The sequence below is a fragment of the Trachypithecus francoisi genome, unplaced genomic scaffold, assembly GCF_009764315.1.
Source record: "Trachypithecus francoisi isolate TF-2019V2 unplaced genomic scaffold, Tfra_2.0 Lachesis_group4, whole genome shotgun sequence".
Taxonomy (NCBI): domain Eukaryota; kingdom Metazoa; phylum Chordata; class Mammalia; order Primates; family Cercopithecidae; genus Trachypithecus; species Trachypithecus francoisi.
In genome coordinates this window covers 76,446,142-76,474,093 of record NW_022681469.1, presented here as the reverse complement: position 1 = coordinate 76,474,093, position 27,952 = coordinate 76,446,142, and the positions used below count along the sequence as shown (strand labels likewise).

Sequence of the window (27,952 nt, the reverse complement as noted above, 5' to 3'; positions counted from 1 at the left end):
CTTGGGTATTTATTTTACACATAATTATTTTAATTTGATAACAGTCTACACATAGGAGTTTCCAGTGGTTCCAATCTCAGGATGGAAAAGTCTAGGATTACTACCAAATTCAGTATTTCTATTAACTACAACAACATTGTTATTAGCTACCTCTCATATAGCATTTTCCAGCTAAGAAAGTTCTTGTACTTGTATTAATATTTGTCCTTACAGTCACCTTAGGTGTTAAGCTAAGTAAGGCAGTTGGCATTGTTTCCCTATGAAAGCTGAGTTAACAGAAGCCTAAGGAAGTGTTCTGGATTTGTTCAAGATTAGACAGGTGGATTTGAAGTTGAAATTAATTTTTCTAAATCTCTGGCAGTTTTTTCCCCCAAATTTTAGTGTAAAAATTATCTGAGGTGCTTACTTAAAAATGCAGAGTCCCAGGCCTCTCCACCCACTCCCCACCCAAGACTCAAATTTCGTAGTGCTGAATAGGGCCTAAGAAGCTGCCTTTCCAATAAGCATCCTGAATTGCAATGCTTTGGATGGTTCAGGAAACACATTGTGGCAAACTTTGGACTAGGCAACCCCGAATGGGTAAAGGTAGACGTTCGGCTCTTTATCCTAAGACTAATGGGAAGCCTGTCGAGGCAAACCTCATCAGATTTGTGTTTCAGAAGGATCACTCTGCTATTGTGTGGTAAATCTAATGGAGAGGGACATGACCAAGGAGAGGGAGACCAGTTGGTTACCTTTTAACCCAAAAGTCAAACAACTGTGGTCTCGGTCGGATGGTAACAGTGATGGGCCAGAGTAAATGGAGTCAAGAGAACCTACAGGGATAGGCCAGACAAAGACTTCATGATTTAATGGGACGTGGACAGTCAAGGATTTGCAGAACTCAGTGTTGACTCCTGGGTTTTAGGCTAGGGCTAGTGGGAGGATGGTGGTGTTTCATTGAAATAGGGAGCGTAGGAAGAAGAGGAGGTTTCAGGGAGGGGCTACAGAATAGTGCTTTATATGTAAGAGCTGTTCACATGTATGTTGGTGTATTGGCTCTACCGCCTCTTTTCAGTTCTTTGATGTTGAGATGATCTACTGTAGGAGCCCTACCTATAGCCCCTGTATACTTGGACTTTTTGAAGGAATTTTGTTCTGCATTTTATGTAGCTAGGAAATTTCTTCTGTTTCTAGGGGTCATCTGCCTATTGCTCTAAAAGCATCATCCAGAAATTTGCAAAGCTCTGAATTGGTGGAGAGGCCCGATTTTGAGGTTGCAGATTCCATTGGCTAGCCAAGAGACAGGATAGCTGACCTGAGAGGGAATGAGGCTAAAAATCCTATCTAATGTCTTCTCATCAAGTAGAGTTTAAGAATGAAGTTACCTGACCCAACAGAGAGCTCTAATCACAAGGGCGTGAGTATTTTATCATAATTTTATTCTGGTCCTCATTTTGCCAGAAGAGGATAATGAAACCCAAAGACATGAATTGTAGTAAATAGAGCTAGGAATAGAACCTGGGGATCAAAGCTGTGTCTGGCATCCCAGACTGGTCATTCATATTAGTAAGGATCCTTGTCCTCACATTACGAGTCCTGTGGTAACCTGGTTGGATGGCAAAGAATACCCATGCTAGTAATGCAACTGAACAATTTTGGTTCTTTTTAAGAAATCAGGTTAACCATTATTTTGGCTTCTTGGTCAGCACAGTGTAGAAGTCAGCCCAGTTCTTTTCTGTGTAACATGAACATTTTGGTTATTTAGATCCTGAGCCCTAGAGAGTAGAACTGTAGAAGCCTGCTGCTCCCAGGTGTTGGTAGTTGCCACATGTCCCTGTACAAGCCAGAGATTTGCTGCTGCTAGTCAGCTGTGGTCTTGGCTTTATACTCACCATCAGTTACAGTTTGCTACTCTATTTGTCATAACATCCTGGTATAAGGCGAAAATTTCAACACAAGAGACTATATATGTTAAAAACAAAATTGCTGCTACCCCCGCCCAACCACCACCAAACAAAACATACCTTCAACCATGGCAACCCCAATTTTCTAGCTTTAGAATTAATAAGCGATTTCATGTGTTCATAAAAAGTAATCCCTTGTAGTAGAACTGACTGAAGCCAAAATTCTTTACACATAAGTGGACAAATAACAAAGTCCTTGCTTAGATTTGAGTAATCTGAGCCATTTGCCCTCCCTTTTGTCCCCCAACTTGTCTTGTCTGTAGTAGTGAAAGTATCTAGACCATGAATTTTTTTTTCTTTTTCTTTTTCTTTTTTTTTTCCAGACAGAGTCTCACTCTGTCACCCAGGCTGGAGTGCAATGGCGTGATCTCGGCTCACTGCAACCTCCACCTCCCAGGTTCAAGCGATTTTCCTGCCTCAGCCCCTGGAGTAGCTGGGATTACAGGCTGCCCACCACCACGCCCAGCTAATTTTTTGTATTTTTAGTAGAGATGGCGTTTCACCATGTTGGTCAGGCTGGTCTTGAATTCTTGACCTCAAGCAATCCATCAGCCTCGCCCTCCCAAAGTGCTGGGATTACAGGCGTGAGCCACAGTGCCCAGCCCGACCGTGTATTTTTAGTAGCCCAAGAACACAGTTGTATTTTCATTTTCACTAAGTGAATGCTTTTTATGTTGATTCTAAGTTGTATCAGGTGGGGGTCTATGATGTAGCTTTGATACTGTTTCATAAACACAGCATCGTTTGGTGTTCTCAAATGAACTAGTGAGTAGAGCACGTTATTGTTGTTTGCCTTCAACTCTTCCACTAGTTGAGATTCTGTTTTGTGTCCAAATGGAAGCCACTGCTGGTTTGGTGATGAGTAACTAGAGATGTGGTCACTTGGACAGTAAGATGCAGGATACATTCCAGCCACAGCACACACTTTCTACTCTCTGGGCAAAGGAAATCAGGATTCATTGTGCTGTTGTGTCTGTGGTGTTAGCTTACTGTTTTGTTGAGCAGCCTGTTGTGCAGGCTTTTACAGTAACATCCTGGTAAAAATTAGCACTCTATACAGCATCTCCCCAGCTGTTACCCACTGTGAAGTTTAATGTTAAATCAGAAGAGCAAGGAAATTGAGATGGAAAAGCTCTGTATTTTTTTTCTACCAAGGTGTTGCAGCGTATGTCAAGCCACGTGTGACACTGCTTCCAAAGACCTTTTTAATTAAAGGCCCCACCCAGTGAACTGGGGATGAAATTTCACCCTCAACTCTGAAACTCTGACTGCATGGCCAAATGGGGGGTCGGGGGGAGGTGCAAATAGAACACAATTAAGAATGGTGACTACTTATCTCTCTACCTATTTTATTACTATGTTTCATTTTTACTTTGTTAAAAAATATGTGGATCTTCATTTTAATGAGAATGTTTTTCTTCAAATTAGCATAGATTATGAAAACAAAGTGGATCTTTATATGCAAACTAGTATACAGGTACTGATATGTGATGTAATATAGAAATTGTTTGGACTAAATATGATATGGTATTTTTTAGGCAAATCGTCTTTATACATTTTTGTTTCCTGTTTTGATAATTAGCTGCATTTTGCCTAGAATTCTGCTATCACCATGTCTAAAAAGGAATTATTTCGAATCATTTCCTTATTAACTCTTTGCTTTTATTAATATTTTAGGTTTTGTTATAATTTCAAAACCCAAAAATGCAAATTAACCTGGGTTCAAAAAAGATATATATTTTTTGGTGTTTTTGGCTTTATAATATAAATCACCTGGATCTTCTGCTGGTTTTGAGGGGCTGGGTTTTTTGTTTTTTTATTGTTATTGCTGTTGTTGTTGTTCCTGATAAATTGTTCTCAGGCTAAAGCACAAACTTGCATGTCTGAATAGAGATGGAGAGAATATTTTACATTCAAAATATACCCACCTGAAAATTGGAGATTATTAAGGAAATGACAGGCCTGGGACTATTAGAAGCACGAATGTTAGACCTAAAGTGGTGTAACCCCTATATATGTTTATTCTGTACAACTAGCAATTTTGAAGAGTTTGATTTTTTTTTTTCTACAGCAGTCTGAATCGGTGTGTTGAAGTAGTTGGAAACTGCTGCAATAAAAGCCTGTTCCATTAATCATCATGCACCAGAATAGAGGGAACAGAAAGTAGTTCACTGGCACATATTAAAGACAAATTGGGCCTCCTTTCATGTACTTGAGTGGAACTGCCTTAGAGATAGCTGCAGAGCTCATGCTTTTAGACCTTCTGGCCTTAGGTGATAGGAAGGACCATTTGTCTTTAGTTGGTAACTGTCTTCGGCAGCAGCATTTAGTAAGCACCCATTGCCAGGTACTGTTCAGAGCTCTCTTTAGAGACACACTTCATTTTCTCAGCTCTCTGGATTTGCTACAAGGTTTCAGGCCCTCTGTCTTATTTTCTTACTCACTTATTTAGGTATCAGTTTGATTTTTGTTGTCTGCCTGCTCTTTGTATGCACTGTGGGATCTCACCTATTTCTACAATCATCTTTTTCTTCTTCTGGTTTTTGGTAGGCTCCCTCTGAAAGGAACAGGCAGTCTGTGTAGGTTAAGATCATGGCTCCAGAAGCTGACTGCCTGGATGCATATTCAGTTTCATCCTTGCCCGTGTCACCCTTGGCTCATTCTTACCTGATTTTTCTATCTTCAGAACAAGATGGTAGAACCACCTCGGTTGTGGAGAGGATTCAAAGAGATGAAGCAGGGAAAACACAACAGTCCCTGGTACATAGCATGCACTTAATAACTTAGTAAACGTTCGCCTTGTGATGTTTTCTCTAAAATCCTGTTATCTAAATTTCCCAGATCTGTATTTCTACCTGTACCTCCAGCTTTCTTTCGTGTATCTCTTAACTTTTTGTTTATAACTGAAACTCACTTCACTCCAGGTTTTTCATCGTGGTCAACCACCTCATCTCTTTCCCCTTGAGTGTTTTCCTTTGTGGTAGTGTATCTTCCCCATCATTCAAAATGACGATTTTTGAGATATATCTTCCTTCATTTATATATTCAAGTCATCATCAAAATTTTCTTAAAATCTCTTTTCCTATTACCTGTCCAAAGCTAGTTATGGCCCTTACTTACGATTTTGCCTGAGGCAGCATAAATTAATAGTTAAGAATCTTAGTTTTAAAATCTGACATCCCTTGCTTTGAATCTTAACTCTTCCACTTCTTAGTTGTGTGACTTTAGGCTAGTTACCTGACCTCTCTGAACCTCAGATGCCTCTGTGTAAAATGATAATAATCATTACTTCACAGAATTATTGTGAGGCTTAAGTGAAATGCTGTCTTTGAAGTTCTTGGCATAGCGCCGATGTATAGTGAGTGTGGAAGCATTCTGCTTTTGTTATCCTCCATCCTGGCTGATGTTCATTTTTCTGTTCCTGTGGCTAGTTCAGAATGATTAAGCAGAACCACTGTTTCATATTGCAAGAGACTTTAGAGATTTTTAAACCTTTCACCTAGACAAAAATCAAAGCCACCGTTTATGAAATGCCTGTCATGCATGACCTCTGGTTTTTACAACCCTGCACAGTAGGTGGTGGTGTGCCTATTCTGTAGAAGAAAATCTGAGGCTCTAAGATGCAAACAATGACCTGAGCTCTCCTGAGTAGCAGTGTCGTGACTTCTGTTTGCGCTGTACCCATGCCTGTTCCAGATTTCATATTGTCATCATAATGTATGGCTTCCATAACTCCCTCTATTAAAGATAAGGTAAAATTTTTGACATGTGTTCCTCAGCCTGTGGTTGAACACGTATTTCTGATGTCAGGGAACCTGCTACTTTTCAAGGTAGCCCATTTTACTGCAGAATAGTTCTATAGGTTAAAGACTTCTACTGTGTACTGTACTAAACTCCGACCCCTATAGCATCTCTCCATTTTTTCAGAAGAAATAGCCAGCCTAATATTTTTTTACTTGATAGTCTTTTAACTTTTAAATATATAAATGTAATGCTTACTGCCCATATTGTTCTCCCCTCCTCTGCACAGACGACTTATTTACTTCTGATCCCCTTAATTTTAGAAATAAATATTATTTTGTATATGCTATATTTCATGCATACTAAAAGCTCTCTGTCTCTGTTTTATCCCTTCTGGGTTCAGATCTAGGAGCTGTCATTCTCTTGACAAGCCATAGCATACATTTAGATTTTCATTAAATAGCTTTTGAGGTGCAAACCAGAAGCTTCAATTTTAGGTCATTCTGCCATGAGTAGTGAGCCTGGTCATTTATTTCAAAGACCACATATTTATTTCATATTTATGGAGTAATCTATGTGTTAGCTCCCATTGGCCTCTTGATTTAATTTTTTCCTCCTTTGTCTCTTGGGGCTGTGGGAAAGAGAGCAAAAAGTGAGTGAGGCCAGGAGAAGGCCTTTTAGATTTGGTTTCTCTCCTCCTTGGTCTCTGCTACTATTGGTGAAACAATCCTGATGCTCTGGGTGTACTGAAGCCTTTGCCTTAATGGAAAACTTTAGGGAATTTTATTATTTTTCCACAAAAATAGGCAACAGTAAAATCTAGAGCATTAAATGCAAATTGAGTTTTTATCTTTCCACAGCTCTTAAGATTTCTTAGTGTCAAATTTATCTTTTAATCAAATTCCTGACAGTAGCTTTGTCTGAGGCTCCCCATGAAGTTAAGAGAAGTTATTAAGAGCATGGGTAGATTGGGGGCTGGGGGACAGAACTGCAGAGGCTTGAATTCCAGCTTTACTGCTTCCTGTCAGTGAGACTTTCATTTGCTCAACTGCTATAGTGAGGTTAATAATAATACCTACCATATAGGCTTGCAGTAAGCATTCCATGAATTGATTCCTGTAAAATGCTTTATAGCAGTGCCTGCTGCATAATACATGCTCGCTAACTGCTATTGCATGGTTGTCGTATTGATTGAGGTCATGGTTTCGTTTCTTCACCTGGAAGAAGAAACAGTCACGACATAAACAGATGATCTTCAGAAAGCAACCCACATCTTCAGAAAGCTGCTTTTAAAGTTGGAGAGCCACCTAACTGCGTGTTTTCACTCTGTCCTACTATTTAGAGAACTACATAGATCTAGCATTTTGTTCTCTGTGGAACTTATAACGCCCCCAATCTTTAAGAGCTGTTCGAAATGTAATCTCAAGCTGTTCATCATCAGGCTTAAAATGACTTTCTTATTCCAGCTTGAGGGGTCCCTGCTCGTAGATGTTTAATCATGGAAGCGTGGGCACAGGATGTGTTTTGACACTGTCCTCATCACAGGTGCATCCCCTGTCCTGCTACCTGAGCACCAGCCCCCACCTTGGCATCCATTCCCAATCTGGAACTCTGGACAGGCTGGTCTTAGCACTGTGACTTCCTGCTTTCTGAGCAGATGGAGTTGCCAGAGAAAGTGATGCCATTTTTGGTATAATTGTCTGAGGATCCCTAAGATGTTGAGTTATAAACTAGGGAAAATGGTAAATTGCTGGACATACCTTCTATTGTTGAGAGTAATCTTGGCTAATGCAAGCTTTAGCAATGGGTCTGGTAATTCAAAGGAGACTGTTCATTTACTTTCCATTGAATACGTACTGTGGTCATTTTTCACTACAGGGTGTTTAACGGTTGGTTTCTTCTTTATTCCTGAATTGGAAGCACTCATATGGAGAACCTCCCTTTGTTCAATAGCTCATGATTTGTTCATTCAGTTGGTTTTACACAATACTTTTCACTGATGAGTATGCCTGTCATTTATTGAGTACCTGCTATATATCTAAAGTATTCTGCTGAGCTGCATATATAAATGTAAATAGATGTTTACGGGACTTCAACAGGATATACTGTCTTTTCCTTGGTAAGGTAGGTGTAAAGGCAGGAATGTGAATAACTGATTATGATGTAAGATCAAATAAGACAAGTCTTATAATTGATATTCAGATAGGGGGCCTTGGAAGGGACATCAGTTATTTCTAGTTATAAGGCCTGGTTATATTTGCCTAAGTGGTACCATTTGAGCTAAGCTTAAAGGAAGTGGCAGGATTTCAGGAGCTGGAGAAAGGGGCAGCAGTCTACACTAGGTGGAAGGAACAATGTGAGCAAAAGCCCAGGTGTGTTGCAGGTCTAGCAGGGGTGGGCATGGGTGGTAGGACATGAGGCTAAGAGTAGTTCCTCTGGGGACTTGTATGCCTTGCTTCAGAGAAGGGTCTGTATGATGAAAGGTCATTGGAGATTTCCATAGAGGGAGAGGAAGGTCAGGTCTTTAATTCTGAAAAGCAACTTTTGATGTGTGCATGGTAGACCACAGAGGTCCAGACTGCAAGCCCAAGTTCCAGACTGACAGTCAGAACCACTGACTGTCAGTGATAATGTAGGTGAGGTCTGAGGAAGGCCTGAACAACAGCATCAGGAACAAAAAGGAAAAGGTACATTTGGGCAAACTTTCAAAGGCCTAAGGGACAGAATTTGGTAACTGCTTTACTCTGAGAGAAAGGAAGCTTGAACAATTCAGAATGACAGCTTTCTAGGTGAGATGGCCGATAAAACTACGTGCCTAATAGTTAAGCTGTGAATATAGAAGAGAAACCAGGATTGAGCACTGGGTTGGAGGATCTACAATAGGGGGTTAGTGATGTGTCATTCTACGTCCTTTACACGATACCCACTTGGATATATTCTCTAAACAGAAATTCTGGTCCAGCAGAAAGGAGTGAGATTTGAATATGGGAGTTAAGCCTTACTTAGTTTTTAAGAAATCCTTGAGGGCTGAAGGGAGAGAACACTCTGTCTAGGAGAGTAGAGTGAGAAGATGTGAGGACAGAGGGCCGACAGATGCTTCCCATTTAAGGAGCCAGTGGTGGAGGCTCCCGAAAGACTGGGATCCCAGAAGAGAGCTTCAGCTGAGACAGGCTGGTTCGAAACTGGCAGATGGCTACAAATGAGGAGATTCTTTTAAGTGGATAAGAACTCTGATTCTTACTATTAGATGTCTTATCTTTAAAATTTTTTAATGTAGACATTTTCAAACTGCAAAAGTAGAAGACCCATCATGCAACTGTTATTTGGCTTCCATTATTGCAAATGTCGTATTTCTTCTTTCATCTTCCTGCCTTTCTGGGGAAAGAAAGGAAGATGGAGTACTTTAAAGCAGTACCAGACTCAAGTTGTTTCCCTTACACTTTAGTTTTCCTCAAATTCATAAGGACAATTATTTTTTATATAACTTGAATAAATATGATGTCATTATCTCACTAAAGTTAAAAATTATTTCCTTAATATCATCTTAAAAACCTCCATTTTATTCAAATAATTTGAAGTTTTTGAGAGCCGTATTGGTGTTCCCTTTTTTTTTTTTTTTTTTTGAGACAAGGTTTCACTCTGTCACCCAGGCTGGAGTATGGTGGCATGATCTCAGCTCACTGCAACCTCCTCCTCCCCAGGCTCAGGTTATCCTCCCACCCCAGTCTCCCAAGTAGCTGGAACTACAGGCATGCACCTCCATGCCTGGCTAATTTTTTTATTTTTTGTAGAGATGAGGTTTTGCCGTGTGGCCCAGGCTGGCCTGGAACTCCTAGGCTCAAGTGATCCATCCACCTCAGACTCCCCAAGCGTTGGGATTACAGACATGAGCTACTGTGTCTGGCCGATGTTACTTTTCAATTGCATAGAAGTTAGCTGTCACTCCAAGGGCCCATTTGGGAAATGGGCAGAGTATTGTGAGGAAGATAATATGCTCTCTGCAGGAAGAATGCTCCTCCCATATGGTGCACAATGAGTTTTGATGGGAGGCTATGTTTTCTTTTGTGTACACACTTGTCCCCTGGGAATAGCAACAGAGCTCTGTGATTGGATGTTCTGTCTTTAGATCATTTTAATTAAACATATGCAATGATACCACGACAGATTTACTTCCCCTAATCCACATACTATCCAACTACTTGGAGCAGTAGTCATTAACCAAGACATATGGCTCTATCTAGAGACATTTTTGATTGTTATGACCTTGGAGGGAAGGGGCTACTTATCTCTAGTGGGAAGAGAATAGGGGTTCACATGACAGCCCTCCCATAATAAAGACTTACCCTGTCTAAAATGCCAATAATGCCAAGGCTGAGAAACCCTGTGTTGGAGAAATAGCAGAGAAGAACCACCACTCTTTTCTATCTATTGTTACATCACGTGTTTGTGTATCAGGTTGCAGTTAAGAACTTTTCTCTTTTCTTTGGAGATAAGTTAAAGTCCCTGGCAGTGTTTTTCCTTAGATCATCTGCATCACCTAAGCTGGGTTGGGCCAGATCTTTGAACCTTCCAAACTTTATTCCGGTTTTCATTTTCTTTGTATTCATGGACTCTAGAGAGCATGGAAGTGATTGGGTTTCTTTGGGTAGCAGAGTCAAGTGGAGTGCACTTTCTCAAGACATGTTCATTGGTCTGAGCAAAGTTCTTTCTCTTGGAAGGAGACAGTAGCTTGGGGGTGCTATTAGGCAGATGGGGGCTTGTTAGATCAAGATGTAATCTCTATTTCTTCAGTCTGATTTTAAAATGAACTGTCATTTGTAGTAATTATTAAATGAGAAGCATAAATTAAGTATTTTACTTTCTTTATTTGTAGGAAATACAACTGGAGCATGCAAAGCAAGCCTTTGTGCAACGGGACAATGCTAGGACTGGGAGAGTCACAGCCATTGACTTCCGAGACATCATGGTCACCATCCGCCCCCATGTCTTGACTCCTTTTGTAGAAGAATGTCTAGTAGCTGTAAGTCGTAACTTGCCCTAATGAAGTGGTTTAACTCAGTAAATAAGGAATTATAAAAACAATTCTATAAGTTATGTAGTATTTTTTTGTCTTGCAAACACTAACATTTTAATGTGATCACGTACGTTACTAAACTCAAAGAGTGTGTTTTGGCTAGTTTTGGTTGGCAGGTTAATTTGTTGTCTGGGTAATATGGAATATCTTCGAGAAATACATTAACTGGTTAAAGATAAAAGGAAAAACATTTGCGATCTCTTAATTTTGCTTTAGATTTTGAAGTATATCAAGTGCCTATTTTTGCCAATCTTCTTAGATGCTCTCAGGAAAAAGAAAAAAAAGTAGTGCACATGTATATCATTTGTTAGAGTAGTTAGCATAACAGAAACTCAAAACCTTAGATTCCCTTTCACCGTGTATGTGTTGAGTCCACAAAGGTACATGTGACAGCAGAGCCCTGCAGTTGTGTTTCATGGAGCCTCCCTCCCCCTGCCCCCGGTGTCAGCTGCTGTCCTTCCCTCATGGGCCCTGGGGGTGTCCTGCAACATTCTGTAGTGGTGGTGGTTCTTAAGCCCTGCTCATGGAGCACCAGAATCACCATTAAAAACTATTAGAACTACAGATTCGGAGATCTCTTCTAGGCCTATCATATACCATCTATAGACAATGAGGTCTTAGAATCTAATTTTGTAAAGCTTCTGGGTGATTTTGGTAATAAGTCAGTTTTAGGACCAGTACCCAGTGGTAACTGTCCTTTTGTTAATCCCAGGGAGAAGACTGTTTTCACCATCATGTGGGTTTCCCACAGTGCTTACCATAGGCAGGAACTCAGAGTAGCCTTTCAGTTTCCTGTCTTCCCCCGAGTGCTTAGTTCTGGAGACATGACATTCCGACAAGGCCTTTTCCATTCTGGCACTGTGTTAATCTAACTCCTTGTGTTGGGCACCCCCTTCTCTGCTCCATACTAAACCTTCATGTCAGCTATTTTAAATGATTACTAAGTGAAGATTTATGTGGTTGTTACCTTATAAAGAAGTGCTTTCCTAATAAAAATATTTTGCCTTGTTAGGGAAGGATAGAATTTGAAACTCCAAACTGAAGTCTGATTCATAATGGACATTCTGTCTGTTTCCCGTGTCCCTTGTGAAGAAATATTGTTTCTTAAAAATTCTGATTATCAGAATTTTTACTAGTCTTAACCCCCCATGAAAGTATATGGCATCTCGTAATTTTACCATAATATGCTTGTTTGCTAGAAATCCCACCAATGTAAAGTCTGTACCTAAATGATTATTTATTACTGGTTATAAGTAACTTGACAAGTCTTGATATTAATGTTAGATTGACCACTTTTCATAGTATGTTTGCATTGATATAATACAGTTTTTAATGCAGAAGCACACACGTGTGTGCATATGTACTTATAGTTTTGCATGTTTAAGTCTTTAAGATTTGCTCATTAGATGAAATAAACCAACTTATAAAACATTTCCAATTGAAATTTGAACTCTAAATTACTACTAGTCCTGTTATAATCCTACACATGTATTTATTTAGTTTTCTAGGATTGTGTATGGAGAATACAAGTTCTGGTCATGATTAGTTGCAGTTACTTCTAAAAATCATTTATAGCTTTTTTTAATGCTGAAGAAAAATACTTGTAGTCATTTCTTCTTGTACATGCATTTTTGATTACTTTCAAACTAGTATTAGATGTGTGTACTTCTGAATCATCTATAAATCTTTTGTATATTTTTCTTGTCTCTTGTTTTCAATTTATTTGAGGCTGCTGGAGGTACCACATCCCATCAAGTTAGTTTCTCCTATTTTAATGGATTTAATTCGCTCCTTAACAACATGGAACTCATTAGAAAGATCTACAGCACTCTGGCTGGCAACAGGAAAGATGTCGAAGTGACTAAGGGTGAGTGAGAATATAGCTGAATTCTTGCCTGCAAGTATCGTGGTGTATTATTAGGGTGAAGAAGGCAACTAGTACTTTATGATTTTTCTGTCCCATTGACACATATTAACCTTATGATAACATGTGGTTTTCATCCTTTGATCAGACAAACAAAAGCAAACAAAACAATCTTCACCAAGTTTTAAAGAAACTGGGCCTGGCGTGGTGACTACGCCTGAAATCCCAGCACTTTGGGAGGCCGAGGTGGGTGGATCACCTGAGATCAGGAGTTTGAGACCAGCCTGGCCAACAGGGTGAAACCCTGTCTCTACTAAAAATACAAACATTAGCTGGGTGTGGTGGCATGCACCTGTAATCCCAGCCACTCGGGAGGCTGAGGCAGGAGAATCGCTTGAACCTGGGAGGCGAAGGCTGCAGTGAGCCAAGATCACATCACTGCACTCCAGCCTGGGCAATAAGAGCAAAATGCTGTCTCAAAAATAAAGAAAGAAAGAAACTGAAGACATCCTTTGAATAAGGAAAACATGTAAAGTTTCTTAAATATTTTCAAATCTTTCTGCAACTTAAGCTAAATTGGCAGCCTCTAAGGAAGCCTTCAGATGTGTATGAGAAATTCCATAAAGTTGTATTGGTGACAGTGTAAGTTGATCTGTAAGCTTGGAACAGGATATTATCAGTATTGTAATGGGATTTAAAAAAAAGTCAGAGCCGGCACGGTGGTTCATGCTTATAATCCCAGCACTTTGGGAGGCCGAGGCAGGTGGATCATGAGGTCAGGAGATCGAGACCATCCTGGCTAACACAGTGAAACCCCATCTCTACTAAAAAATATATATTAAGAAAATTAGCAGGGCATGGTGGCACACGTCTGTAGTCCCAGCTCCTTGGGAGGCTGAGGCAGGGGAATCGCTTGAACCCAGGAGCCGGAGGTTGCAGTGAACTGAGATCTCACCAGTGCACTCCAGCCTGGGCAACAGAGCAAGACTCTATCTAAAAAAAAAAAAAAAAAAGAAAAGAAAAAAAAATCAGAATTCCCTTAGGAATTCCACAGCTTCATTAATATAACCTCCTAAATTAATATAAATAATAATCCTAATTTAACCAGTTAATTAGGTTAATATAACTTCCCCTCCTGGGACCTATGCTTATGAAGTTTCATATATGATTCCTTATTTTCCCTGATTGGCGATTTGAATAACATCAGATGACACCAAGCTTTTAAGCTATGTGTTCAAGAACATATTCTGCACACTCTTTCCAAATGAATGCAAGAACTGCAAAAATTCTTACCTTATTTGGATTGACTTGAATTCTACAATTGATGATGATAATAAAATTTTGTGATGTTCACTCATTCCAGTGCCTTGAGTTAATGCTGAATTTAGTGGCTATTTCTTCTTGAATCTTTCCCTTTTAATTTTTCTTCCATACAGAGGAGTTTGTTCTGGCAGCTCAGAAATTTGGTCAGGTTACACCCATGGAAGTTGACATCTTGTTTCGGTTAGCAGATTTATATGAGCCAAGGGGGTAAGTTGGCTTTTTTTTTTTTTTTGAATTAGCTTAATAAAAGGAGGTTAGGAGGTGGGGGTAAGAGGAGGGCAGCATTCAGGAGAAAAAGAAGCCAAACTGAAGGCTATATTTTAAATATGGGAAATGAAAAAAGGAATGTTTTTAAATTGTATAATGTAAATTGTAATAAATTGGTATATTTGTTCCTTGTGTTTTTTTTTCCCCTACAGACGTATGACCTTAGCAGACATTGAACGGATTGCTCCTCTGGAAGAGGGAACTCTGCCCTTTAACTTGGCTGAGGCCCAGAGGCAGGTGAGCAAAGAGGAGCAAACTTGCATTCTGGTGTTTTCCTAGCAGGATACCCCAGCTCTGTTCCACTTGCAGTTGCCTTTATGACATTGGTATCTGACTTAACCATTTTTCTGTTTTGCACCAAAAATCTAAATAAATTTTAAAGGCTGTAAAGAGAAATTCCTTAGAAATGGTGTGATAAACAGGTATTTGGCATTTGTTCATTTCTTGCTAAGGTGGAGTGATTTCCTAACTGCACCAGAAGCCTAACGCTCTGAAAACATGAAGGAGGTCTTTTCTCCTTCCTTCTTGAAGTCTCATGTTGAGAGATGTAACGAAGGAATCCCGTGTTGGTGTCACTGTGCCTGTCAGCAGCTGCACATTGCTAAATGAAAGCCGTCTTTGCTCTGTGGAGCAGCCCTTCATCAGCGCATCGTCTAACTGCCATGCCTTCCGTTTTTCTGAATATCAAAATGAGATAATTTTGTTTAGTCTGGAGTTACAGTTTAAAGGCTTTAAGACCTATTTTCTCTGTGAAAGGATTCGTAAGTTATGTGGAAACAATTTTAGGAATGTTAAATTTTATTTTATGGTTAACAGAACCCAATCTCTTGAAGTTGTGGGAGTCAGAAACTTAAGACATGGAACCTCCTCCTTTAACTCTTGTCCAGCTTTCTGTAGATCAGGATTAGAGAAGAAAAGCCTTCATAGCACGTGTTGTGCTTACATGGTGTTTGTAAAACAAATCCACTCACAGGCGAGTGTCGTTTTTAGAAAAATATCTCCTTTTAGGCAGAGCCGTCTCTGAATCCTGTGAGACTTCACAGTTTCTGGCATGGAGCTCTTGGTTTGTACAGAGACGCCAGTGTGACCACAATGGGTTGATGCGGGCTACACTTTTAGGACTGTCAGGCCTTGAGCCAGGACCCCCTCCTTTTAGCTCTTTCCCACCCAAATGCAGTGGTGAGTTTTGTGTGCAGCATGCAAGTCAAAGTAGTGGGTGTGTGCTCAGTAAATTCTAACAAGCACCTCTGGAAAACCAGCTGGCCTTGCTTAAAAGAGGAAGCCGATTTCTCTGAGTGCAGGAGAAAGAACTGTATAATCACATGCAGAGGTGGAAGCAACACTGCTCTCTCTCCTTTCCCTTTGATTTTTAACACTGCTTAGGAGATGATTATCTCTTCGTCTGTATGCCACCAGCTATTGTAGAAATTTGGGGATTAAGAGAAGCAGAGAAGTTTTTTTTAGATCCCTCCTACTCTTCAGCTGGCAGAGGCTTCCCACAATTTTTCCTTTATGCTCTTTGCAGCTTTTGAGAGTTTATGATGGGTGCTTGTTGATACTGGCCGTGAAGGGGTTAGACCAGATTGATGAGATTTACAGCAGGAAATGATTGGCTGCTGCTTAGAGGTTTAAAGCAATTCACAATGGTCTTACCTGGAATAGGCTTTTTACTACATGAATCCTAGTGGGCCTGACAAATTCAAGCAAGGGAGGTCATCCACCTGTGGGCACAGCACTGCCTGTCCAGCACTGTGCAGCGCTTGTAGCGTTTATCCTGGATAGAGGGGTGAAGGAGCAGAGTTTTGTCTCATTTCAAGAACATGCTACAGTTCTGGCTTTGGAAAACTTAAGTAAAAGGCTAGGATTTCATTTGTCTTTTAGGAGAGGAATTAATGGTGGTAGTAGGTCCCTCCTGCCCTCCCTCTATAATTTTCAGAGTATTTTCACTCATTATTTTGATGCCAGAACATTTCTAAGTATTGCATATTTATATCCGTGTAAATAAAATATTGCTTCTCTTTTGGATGCGTCTGTCAAAATGAAGGTACTATTGATTTCCATCTATATAGGGCTAGAATTGGAAACAACTCACAGAATTTGCAGAAGAAATGTTTTGTATCTTAAAGAGGCATATTTCTATGTAAAGTTATTTTCAGTTAAGTGACTTTGAAGGAGAGTCCCAGTGATCTCATTGTATTAGAATTGTGTTACATTGACAGCAACTAAAATTCAGTGGGTTGATAGCTGGGGTTGCTGATTATTTTCATTGTTCACTGATTTTAATTATCATGGCTTCTGAAAAACAAATTTTATTGAATGTATTTATTCATTCAACAGGTATTTATTAAGTACTGACTATATGTCACCCTCATTTCACAACTCTCTGTGACATAAAATTACTGTTTTATTTATGCAGACAGAGAAGTGCAGCACTCTGAAATGTTCTGGCATCAAAAACAGTAAGGATGTCAGGTCCAAAGAACCACAAAACAATGACTGACTGACCTGAAGTATGAATTTAGAAAAGATGGATAAAAAAAGAGAAAAAGTAACAATCAACTGAAATACAGCCACCTAGTTTTAGCTACTGTAAATGTTTTAAGCATCTCTGGGTGGTAGGGAGGCAAAATGTTATATTTATTTTATATGCATATATATGTAAACATCTTACAAGCATTTTTAATAAAAAGTGACATCTTTTTTGTATATAGTCTTAAAATTTGTTTTTAAAAAAATTACCAGGAAATATTTCAAACATTTCAATAGGTAAAAAGAATCATATAACAAATACCTATCTACCTACCATGCTCTTTTTAGCCTATGTTTTCTTTTATAATTCCTTTTGAACATTTAGTATCAAGATATTCTTTTACAGTATCATTTTGAATGATAGGCTTTTGTTATAAAGTTATTATTTTTAAAGGCTATAGTCCCCCATTATTGAACATTCAGAATATTCCCCCAATTTTTGCTCTTTCTGTTAAAGAGCAAAAATTTGGGAAATAATTGAAATTTCCAATAAGTACTACAAATGTTTTTTAAGTGCTACATTCTTATAGCTTGTTACATGCATGATTATCTTCTGTCCTAACTTTTTTTTTTTTTTTTGAGATGGAGTTTCGCTCTTCTTGCCCAGGCTGGAGTGCAATGGCGCCATCTTGGCTCACTGCAACCTCCACCTCCTACGTTCAAGCAATTCTCCTGCCTCAGCCTCCCAAGTAGCTGAGATTACAGGCATGTGCCACCACGTCCAGCTAATTTTTTATTTTTAGTAGAGATGGGGTTTCTCCATGGTGGTCAGACTGGTCTCGAACTCCTGACCTCAAGTGATCCACCCACCTCGGCTTCCCAAAGCGCTGGGATTACAGGTGTGAGCCACTGCACCCAGCCTATTCTAATTTCAGAGGTTACGTACATTTTAAAGGTTTAGTTGTATATTACTAAACATCTCTCTATTTATACTTGCTTTAATGGCAAATTTGAGAAGGCCTATTATCAACTTTTGCCAGGCTGGGTATTGCCACTTAAAAACAAAAATACATACAAACCAAAAACCTGCCAATTTGATTGATGAAAATGATATCTCATAGATGTTTTTATTTATTTTATTTTATTTTTTTGAGACGGAGTCTCACTCTGTTGCCCAGGCTGGAGTTCAGTGGTGTGATCTCAGCTCACTGCAGGCTTCACCTCCCGGGTTCATGCCATTCTTCTGCCTCAGCCTCCCAAGTAGCTGGGACTACAGACGCCTGCCACCATGCCTGGCTAATTTTTTTCTTTTTTTTTTTGTATTTTTAGTAGAGATAGGGTTTCACCATGTTAGCCAGGATGGTCTCGATCTCCTGACCTCATGATCCACCTGCCTTGGCCTCCCAAAGTGCTAGGATTATAGGCATGAGCCACTGCGCCCGGCCTATTTTTGTTTTTGAGATAGAGTCTTGCTCTGTTGCCCAGGCTGGAGTGTAGTGGCGCAGTCTCGGCTCACTGCAACCTCTGCCCCCCGGGCTCGAGTGATTCTCCCTTCTCAGCCTCCTGAGTAGCTGAGACTACAGGCACATGCCACCATGCTGGGCTAGTTTTTGTGTTTTTTTATAGAGATGGGCTTTCACCATGTTACCCAGGCTGGTCTCGAACTGCTGTACTCAGGTAATCTGCCCACCTAGGCCTCCCAAAGTGTTGGGATTACAGGCATGAGCCACCGTGCCTGCCCTCATTGATGTTTTTAAGCGTGCATTTTTTTTTTTACGAGAATTTGAAAATAGACTTATATTATCATTTTTGTCAAAGGATAGTTTTGATTATATTGAAATTTGATTTTAAATATTATAGCACTAAAGTCTTTTTATTAATAAGAACTTATGAAATCCATTCCTACTCTTTTTTTTTGACATTTTAGTTGTATCATGGATACACCCAATGATTAATGTTTAAAATTAACGTATGCTCATTTTTGTTTTATCTTCTTTTGTATCACCTGTTTTTCTGCTCTCTGATTCCTGTGCATGCAAAGCAGAAGGCATCAGGCGTTTCAGCTCGACCAGTTCTTTTACAAGTTGCAGAGTCGGCCTACAGGTTTGGTCTGGGTTCTGTTGCTGGAGGTTAGTCATGGATGAGAACAAAATTTTCACTTTTATTATTCCTATTATCTTTTCTCTGATTTTCCATCTTGAAATGTTAAAGGACAGTCTTCTCTAGTCTTTCCCAATGCCAGTTATCAGTCTCTACTGATGAGGTAGGGCAAGAGCAAAGGACTCTTTTTCCTATACCTGCATGTGATCAGGGACTTAAAAGTGGCATTTTCCTCTTATCCAGATCAGGCCTTCCAAAGGCAGGTTATTAATTTGGGCTGTAGCAATGCGCCTTAATTTAAAATATCTATGACATCCTTTTATTAGGGGATACTTGAATGAAATCCCACAATTGTTTATTAAAGATATAAGAAAGGTAGTACTGTTTTAAAATCTGTATTTAAAATTTAAAACACATTTCTTTTCTCAGTCTTTTCCTTGACTTTAACCACCTTGTCCTTTCTTCTGACCTACCTTACTTTCTTCTGAGATATTGATATTGTTTAATTTTAGCTGTTGGAGCCACTGCTGTGTATCCTATCGATCTTGTAAAAACTCGAATGCAGAACCAACGATCAACTGGCTCTTTTGTGGGAGAACTGATGTATAAAAACAGCTTTGACTGTTTTAAGAAAGTGCTACGCTATGAAGGCTTCTTTGGACTGTATAGAGGTTAGTGCCACACGCTCAATACCTGTAAGGTGAAATAATACTCAAAGGTTTGGCTTCTCATCTTAGTGCCTGATATGAGTTAGCAAGACTGAATTAAAAAGGAAATACAGCAAATTCTCAATTATCCATGCTAATGGGAGTAGGCTGGAGGCATCTAGGGCTTGGCTAATCAAAACAGCCCATAATCTGAAAGTTATTTATAGTGCTCTGTTGTATGTTTTATTTCTTAAAATAATAAATTATTTTTATAAGCATTTTCCATGAATTTTTGAAAGGCTCACATTGTTTGCATCCTTGAAGTACTCTATTCTCCAGCTAATAGGCAAAGGTATTCTGGGGCCAGGACAAAGCCTACTCAGGATTCATGATATTCCTGGCATATACCACAAAAACGTCTGTCAAGCAGGTAGCCAAGGGTTTGGTAGAGCTCTCTTTTGCTGCTTCATCCTGATTTAAAGTTGCCCCTTTTCTTCATCTGACTCTCAACCCAGTGGAGTTGATTCACACACCCCTCTAGCCAAGGTTTCCCACCACTGAGCCAGCCTGAAATAGGCAATCCTTCTGTTTCCACCTTTTCCTTTAACCATCTGAAGTTCATTAAGCAATGGAAGTAGTAGCAGAGAGTGTGTCATCACTGATGGAAAGGATCTCACAGACCCTGACTGCTTTTCCACTGGCATTGGCCGAAGGAGACTTCTCAACTGTTCTTTTGGTGATTGCCTTCTATGAAAAGAAAAAAGTGTTTCTACATCAGTTAAAATACAGTATCACAAGGCAGTTCAAGCTCAGCTGCTTTATAATTTGGCAGCTGCAAAGCTGGTAGAGTCTTCCCTCCTCTCCCCTACTAGTGCTCTCTCTGGAAGAAGAGAACAGTATTTAGTACTCTGCCAAGGTGGACGGTGAAACTGGCAGACATGGAAACCTGTGCCTCTGGGCCTCTTCTGCCATCTGCTGACTCGAGTCTTCAAATTAATCACCCCAGTTAAAAAAAAACAAAAAGGATAAACCTTTCTTGAAACCTCTCACCTTAGAAGCCAGAAAGTTTCAAACTCCAGAGAAGTTCCATTTTGCAGGTCCTATTGTGTAGGTAGATAGCCCCCATCAAAGGCCTTTTGATCTTTGCTCTACCCTCTTTTCCTTATCCCCTGCCTCTTCTTACAATTTGGAAGGTCTTTGACCTCAGGTGATTGATGATGACCCTTTCAGGGTCACTGCCTTCCATTTGAAATACTTTTCTTCCCTGATGACAACAACTTTGCAAATGAAATAGCTTCCAAGTAGTACAAGTTTAATGTCACAGTGCCTATTTTGCAGTGAGTCAGGCAAAATTGACCCCCTTACCTGTCCATATGGGTGGTTTTTGGAAGGGAAATCTCTGAGTCTCAAGTCTGGGCAGACATCTGAGCATTGCTTCGTAAACTACTTTTATGGGCTTTTCTTGGTATTAGATTAAATGCCAAGGGTACCTTTAGAATTGTAAGAACGCTTCCCAACACTGCTGAGTGTCTTTAATTTGTTTAAGTTGATTTGTTTTTTGAGTCCCTTTTTCTCTATCTTTGACCATACCTGGCAAGTCTGATGTTTGATTACATCTGTATTTCCCTTTTGCAACCTGTACTGTTGGCAGCTAGAAGTGTGCCCAAGTACTGAGTGCTGAGCTAATGTGGGCTACGCAAAGAGGCTTCCACTCTTGCCGTTTCAGTTCTTGTATCTGTAAGATGGGAGTGACTGCTTTTAACTTCTCAGGGAAGGAGTAGTAAGTCAATATGTTAGATACAGACAGAGGCTCACTGTAAACACCCTAGTGGCAGCTCTTCACCCTTTTCCTGGCTTAGAAATGACCATTTATCTTTGGGTGCCCCGACCCTAAGGGCAAGAGACAGAGCTGTGTGTCAGGATGATGAGTAGATATAAGATTAGTTCTAGGAGTCACCTGTGTTCATTTCTTCCTGGTATCTTTTCTAGTAAACCATTTTAAAACAAAAGATTTACTGTAAAATTTTTGTTTAGTCCCATTCTGTAATTTGGATCATCTTGAGAGCAAAGAGTTGACTCACAGTTCAGCTTAAAAATAATAATGATACATAAATTTGCCATGAAAATGACTTGTTCCTATTCTTGATTGGTCAGAGATCAGTTTTCTTTAGTTTCTGGTACATCATCAATAATTAATAATTGTATATAACTGCATGTTTGTAAGTGCTTATTGGGTAAGAGAGATCAGATGAAAATGTAGGTAACTCATGGGAAACCATTGTTGTTAATTTAAAAAATTACAATGTAAGTAAAAAAGACCTAACATATTTCTGAGACTCAGTATTATCACTTTTATGTACAAAGTCAAATTATGAAATACCTATATGTGATTCTTTGTACATTTCTCATAAAATGTAATTTTATTTTAAAATTATATTGTTCTGGCCAGGCGTGGTGGCTCAGCACTTTAGAGGCCGAGGCGGGTGGATCACGAGGTCAGGAGATCGAGACCATCCTGGCTAACACGATGAAACCCCATCTCTACTAAAACACACACACACACACACAAATTAGACGGGCGTGGTCATGGGTGCCTGTAGTCCCAGCTACTGGGGAGGCTGAGGTAGGAGAATGGCCTGAACCTGGGAGGTGGAGCTTGCAGTGAACTGTGACTGCACCACTGTATTCCAGCCTGGGGGACAGAGCGAGACTCCATCTCAATAAATAAATAAATAGATAAATAAACAAAATTATATTATTCCAAGGGAAAACTGTTAAGTTAGGAAAATATAGTATTGCTGCTATTAATGCTTTCACCTAGCAATATTTGAGAAAGTATCAGAGTACATCTTTAATTTATACATGTTTTGAAATATTGAGCATATTTTTTAGTATTACAGAATTTTGCTCAACATGTAATTTTTCTCTATCAAGGCCTATGTAATTGCTCATATTTCCTGAATAGGATAATTTGGGACTGTTACATTCGTGAGATCTCTCTCCTATTATAAAATTACCTTTGTGTATACTTTGAAAAAAAGTTGGCATCTGACCTCAAAGAAGGTGTTTTTGTAGCATGTGATCTTATTATGATGTTAATCAATATCTCTTTTTCTTATAACAAGAATATCAGAAGCTGTTTTTGCATTTAAAAGCCCTTCCCTGTGGCATTAGAATGAAGGTTATTTTTGAAGAACTCTTGTAATGCTCCACCGCAAGTTGTTTTGTTCTTTGCCTCCCCGGCAGCTGGCCGCATCAGAACAGTTGTGGAAGTTGCTTGGTAGTCATCAGAGAGCACATTTGAATCTCTGCCCCATAGTCCCAAGGAGGCTGATATCACAGCTGTAGGGATTTCTAGCCATGCTCTTCAATAGAAATGTGCCTCAGAGAGTCATGAGAGGTGTTAATATTGTGAGTTGTCTAATCCCTGGTATAACTCCCTGTTTTCTTTATTTCCTATTTTTGTGTAAGTTTTAGTTGCTGGAAAAGAGCTGCATAAAAATCCCATGAGTCTGTCCCTGAAAACCTTCTCTGCAATGCAAACTACTTTTTTCCTAATAATAAAATGGCAAATTTTCCTAGTTCCACCCCCCCCCGCCCCCCGTGAAAATCCAACCCCCAGGCTAAGCCTGTCTGTATTAAGGGAAATCACACCTGAGATAATCCAGGTCTTCCTGAAGTCACTTGTAAAATTCTTTCTGTTTCCTCTCCGGTCTTCAGAGTGATTTAATGTGCTCAGGTATTTGAAATCCTTAATGAATTACCTGACAACTTGTTTGGTTTGAATGACTGGCATAACCAAATGAGTCAGTCATTGGCTAGCTATAGATTCTTCATATTAAAGAACAACAATTGATTGGGTAATCAGCCATAATTAAATGCTCTTAATGTTCCAGGAGTAAATAATTTCTGCTTTTAAATTTTGTTGCAGTCTTCCTCCTCAGATGTTTCAGGTGATGAGATGAGCAGCATTAGACATTGGAAAATGTTTTGGGAGAATCTTGGGAAAAAAGATGTGAAATCACGGCTGGGTGTGGTGACTCACACCTATAATCCCAGCTCTTTGGGAGACCGAGGCGGGTGGATCACCTGAGGTCAGGAGTTCAAGACCAGCCTGGCCAACGTGGCCAAACCCCGTCGCTACTAAAAATACAAAAATTAGCTGGGCATGATGGCGGGCCTATAATCTCAGCTACAGGCTGAGGCAGGAGAATCGCTTGAACCCAGGAGGCAGAGGATGCAGTGAGCTGAGATTGTGCCACTGCCCTCCCGCCTGAGAGACAAGAGTGAAACTCTGTCTCAATTAAAAAGAAAAAAAAAGAGAGAAAAATCAGGGTCTATCAGAAATACTTCTTAGAGGAAGATTTTTGTTTCTATTCATGGGAGAAGCCCTAAAGAAAATCTCCCAGAAAGAGTAATTAGATCATTTTATGAATTAAACTTAATTTAGAGCAATGCTTAACCTTTGAGGAAATTGGCAAGAAATTTTTTTAATCAGTCCATTGATCCAAGCTTGCAGAGTTGTAAATATTTCTATTTCAAGTTGTCTGTGTAGTACAAAGCAGTCATCTTCCATCCTGGAATGTTCTCAAGGTGACATCTAGAGGATGTTGTGGTGATATCTCAGGAAGTTATTGATACTTTTATATTGCAGAGGGAAGTTTTGGCAGGCAGCTAGTTTAAGCCAGGTCCCGTATCATTGATGGTACTATAAAAGGGAGTATCCAAATTCTTTAGAATCACAGTGAGATTCTTCCTTCTTGCATAATTCATGTGGATAAAAATAAACTTTAAAATTCTGGCACCAAAATAAAATGGTTGAAATTTCCATGACTGTTCTGCATTACTTAAGAACATATGCATCTTGGAACAAACCACAGTTAATCCGTGAACTGCACTCATGTCCATCCATGTCCACTAAAACTTTTAATGATTGCAAAATGGATAGGTTTGAGTCTTTATTTTCTTGGCCAATGTCTGCACATTTTCATTTAAAGCGTTAATCTATACAAAGATCAGAAGACATGTGTTTGGTTATAGGAAGCCACATAAGAATGAGCAAAAAATTTCAACCGATCATGTGTTGGGTTAGCCAACCTCCAGAAATCTATGGTGAGCTAACTGTAGTGAGCACAGGGCATTGTAATCTGAGACTAAGGTGACACATACTGGATCTAAGGTGGATGAGAGAATTGTTAGAGGCTTGAGAGTGCTATGGTAACAATTGATGACTTTAGAAAATGGGAAAAAGATGACAAAAAGACATGTAGGTATCCTAGAGAAGAGGTTAATGAGTGAATTAGTTCCACACCTCAAGAATGATAATTTATAACCAACTACTGTTGCTGAGACTAAAACAAGGGAGATAGATTAAATTTCAGCAGGAGGGAAATAGTTTAGATAGAAGAAAAGATAACCAGGATCCTGAAAGTTCTCATGTACTATGGTGAAAAACTGAAGGAGTATCTGATCATTTTCCTCAATTATCTTTACTTCTAGAAAGCCTCAGAAAGCCTCAGAATAGAGGAGTTGAGGAACTGATTTCTTTCTAGACCATAATCATAATCACTTATTTTATGTTTTAACACTTTGTCTCCCAAAGGCATCCTGAGCCATAGCTAAGATAACAGACAGTGCTTGAAATTTCGAGTGTAAAACATTTAACCTAGATAAACTGGCATTTAAATCTTCATTTCTGTCTTTGTCCCTGGCTATTTCCCCAGCTCCGCTGTACAGCTTACCTTGGGGTAGCAGTGCAAAGAGCCTGTCAGAATTGGGTTGTAATGAAGGCTTTGAAAGGGAATAGTGTAGTTGGGAGGGTGGAAATGCCTCATGCCTAGGGGCAATCTGAGTTAAAAGCAGACAGACAAATGGGAGGAGGAGGAGGGAGGAAAGAATGCTTGAGCAAGTGAAGAGAGAAGGGCATGGCAACAGGAGCAGGAATAAAAGCTGTAAGGCAGCGCACAGAGAGTGCTGATAGCTGCAGAATGAAGGTTAATCTGATGTTGAAAGCAAAGGGGTTTCTCAAGGAAGATGGGGACAAGTGTTCTGGTTTCAATAGTGAGGTCAGAAGGGTAAGAATTTGACATCGGAGGGGTTGCTACCAGGTGGAAACTAGACAACACAACAGTGTGCTGGCTGTGGCTTCAGCTACAGGAATAGGGGTGTCTTCTGGATTAATTTTTCCTGCCAAAGTTTACTGCTCGTCTCTGCCCTGAATACCTTCTACCCTGTGTTACATGTTCTTAGCTGTCTTTCTCTGGGTTGGGCTGGCCCGTCTAAGTTCTATGCTGAGACAGAACTGATAACTACTGCCTTAGTTACCAAGTTTCTTCCTTGGTAGTAGCCCCTTCACCTCTGTGATCCTGCTAGCATTGGCCAGCATAGTCCTTTGGCACCCTGGCCACTCTGGGTTACAGTGGCTGCTCAGCCTGGCTTCTAACCCACTCCTGACCCTACACCTCCTTCCCAGTATGTTCTTGCTCTCACTGGTTCACCATATTATAGCCTGCAGCTTGGCTCTCACATTCAGTGCCTTTCAGGTTTTAAGGAGTCTGATATTCACTATCTGGAGAGACAGGGAAGCATGACGTAGATGCCTGTTACATGGCCACCATCCTTTTGTTGTGTAAAAGGTTCAGTCAGGGCAGGGTGCTGGCCCAGGGTGAGCTGAGGCCTAGAGAAAAGTTTCAGAACAGTCTAGTCTGGAAGAAATGCCTTTCCAGGGCAGAGGAGGAAGTTGGAGCAATAAGTCTGTTAGAGGAAACTGGATACCACAGAGAATTAAGGAGCGCAGAGCCCTGGTTTGAGAGTACTGGCAGGCCTCAATTCAACTCTTGAGTACTACTACATAGTCACTCAGAAGTTAGTGACTTGAAACAAGCTGCTTAGCCTCTCTGGAGTCCAATTTCCATGAAGGAGGAGGAGGAAGAATAAGTGATAGTGATGATGAAAATCAACAACAACAACAAAAATCCATTTCTGTAGTCTTTATTGTCTGTACTTGGTACTGGTCTGAGGATTTTGTGAGTATTAACTCATTTCATCTTCATGACTACCCTGTGAAAATGGAATCATGATTATTCCCATTCTACAGATGTGGAAACTAAGATACAAAGAGATTAGGTAACTTGTCAACAACATCACTTGGCTTTTTTTGTCACCTGGTAGAAATTACATTGTGAAAAGTTGCTTGTCAGCAGAGGTTGAGGATCATTTAAGCTTTTAACTAAAATATTTTATTTCAGCTTAATAACATGTTATTTTGCTGTTGTTTTTTCTGTGCTATTACTTTACCTTGCCCAAAGTGTGCAGGGCCCCTGGACACTCTCAGACCACATGTGCTCTCACTGCTTGGGGACAGCTGTTCTAAAATAGGCATAATGTCATGGGCACAGCGTGATACTCCTTAACTAATGGTAGGCTATGAACATGATTCAGGCTGAATTGCCTCTTGCAAACAAAAGAAAGCAACGCTGTGTCTTGAAAAGATAGGTAGAGAGAAGCATTATGTCTTTTGGAATACATAATATATGAGGTAAATAGTGTCTGGTTCTTTGTACACTTATTCATATAATTACCAAAATAAACCCATAGATAATAATTAGCACCTTTGTTTTGCCAGCGGGGAACCTAGAATTCAAAGAATAACTACCCAAGATCACTCAGTGTGAAAGAGGCACAGACCTAGGATTCTAGCCCAGGTCTGTCCACCTTGAAAGCCCATGCCCTAGGTTGTTCATTTTGCTGCCAGCCCGTTGGAAATAGCCTAAAATTAGTTTAAATTAGGCCAGCAATATTAATGAGTTTCTTTCATAATCCCTTGCAACCCTGAAATTCCAGTTGTATTTCTAACAGGTTCTTAAGTGCTAGCCCTCTGGTTGATCACAGTGGTCCCAGGAGCCTCTTTTGGGGATATCCTATGAAGCCTGAGTTGGAGACCCCTGATCTGGGCTTGGTCCCCACACCTCCAGCTCCTTGGTTTGTTCTAGGGACTGGATTCAGAGGGGATAGTGTGATTTATATCTCCAACCCATGAAATGTGAAGACAAAATACTACATTAATACTGTACCCTGTAAATCTTTTCTCGCATTAGCAGCCTTCTGGTAGAGTCGAGTTGCCAAGGAAGCATTGCCATATGTGCTGATGGAACTGAACTAAAAGGAGAAGATTGGAAAACTAACCACACTAATAAATTTCATTTGAGGCAGTAGGAAAATGGACTGCTGTTTTGACAAGTTAGAAACAACACACACATCCATTCTCTGTTTCAAATGGTTAAAGTGAATTTCCAGGACCCAACAGAAACATCTTATATTAGAAACCTGATTTTTCTGCTGAGTTACCCAGATGTCAGATATATATGCACTTTAGACTTAAATGTGGTTGCGTTGAAGTGCCTCATCTAGACTCTCTGCTTTAGGCATTACTGGGCCTTGCTACCTCTCTTCCCTCTGAGGTCAAGGTACAAGGAGGGATCTTGGAATTCCCACCTCTTTAACTTTTCATTGTTTCACAGAT

General features: G+C 39.9%; 1 protein-coding gene across 3 annotated transcripts in view; it reads left to right on the top strand.

Annotated features, from left to right (window-relative positions):
• SLC25A13 (solute carrier family 25 member 13) overlaps window positions 1-27,952 on the top strand; it is a 213,500-nt gene that overhangs the window by 115,920 nt on the left and 69,628 nt on the right. For all 3 annotated transcript variants that reach the window (XM_033192420.1, XM_033192421.1, XM_033192419.1), the window contains 6 exons: window positions 10,561-10,707; window positions 12,490-12,628; window positions 14,062-14,155; window positions 14,368-14,452; window positions 18,729-18,813; window positions 19,297-19,455. In XM_033192420.1, coding sequence (XP_033048311.1) covers window positions 10,561-10,707; window positions 12,490-12,628; window positions 14,062-14,155; window positions 14,368-14,452; window positions 18,729-18,813; window positions 19,297-19,455 — 709 coding nt within the window. The remainder of the gene's footprint in view (window positions 1-10,560; window positions 10,708-12,489; window positions 12,629-14,061; window positions 14,156-14,367; window positions 14,453-18,728; window positions 18,814-19,296; window positions 19,456-27,952) is intronic.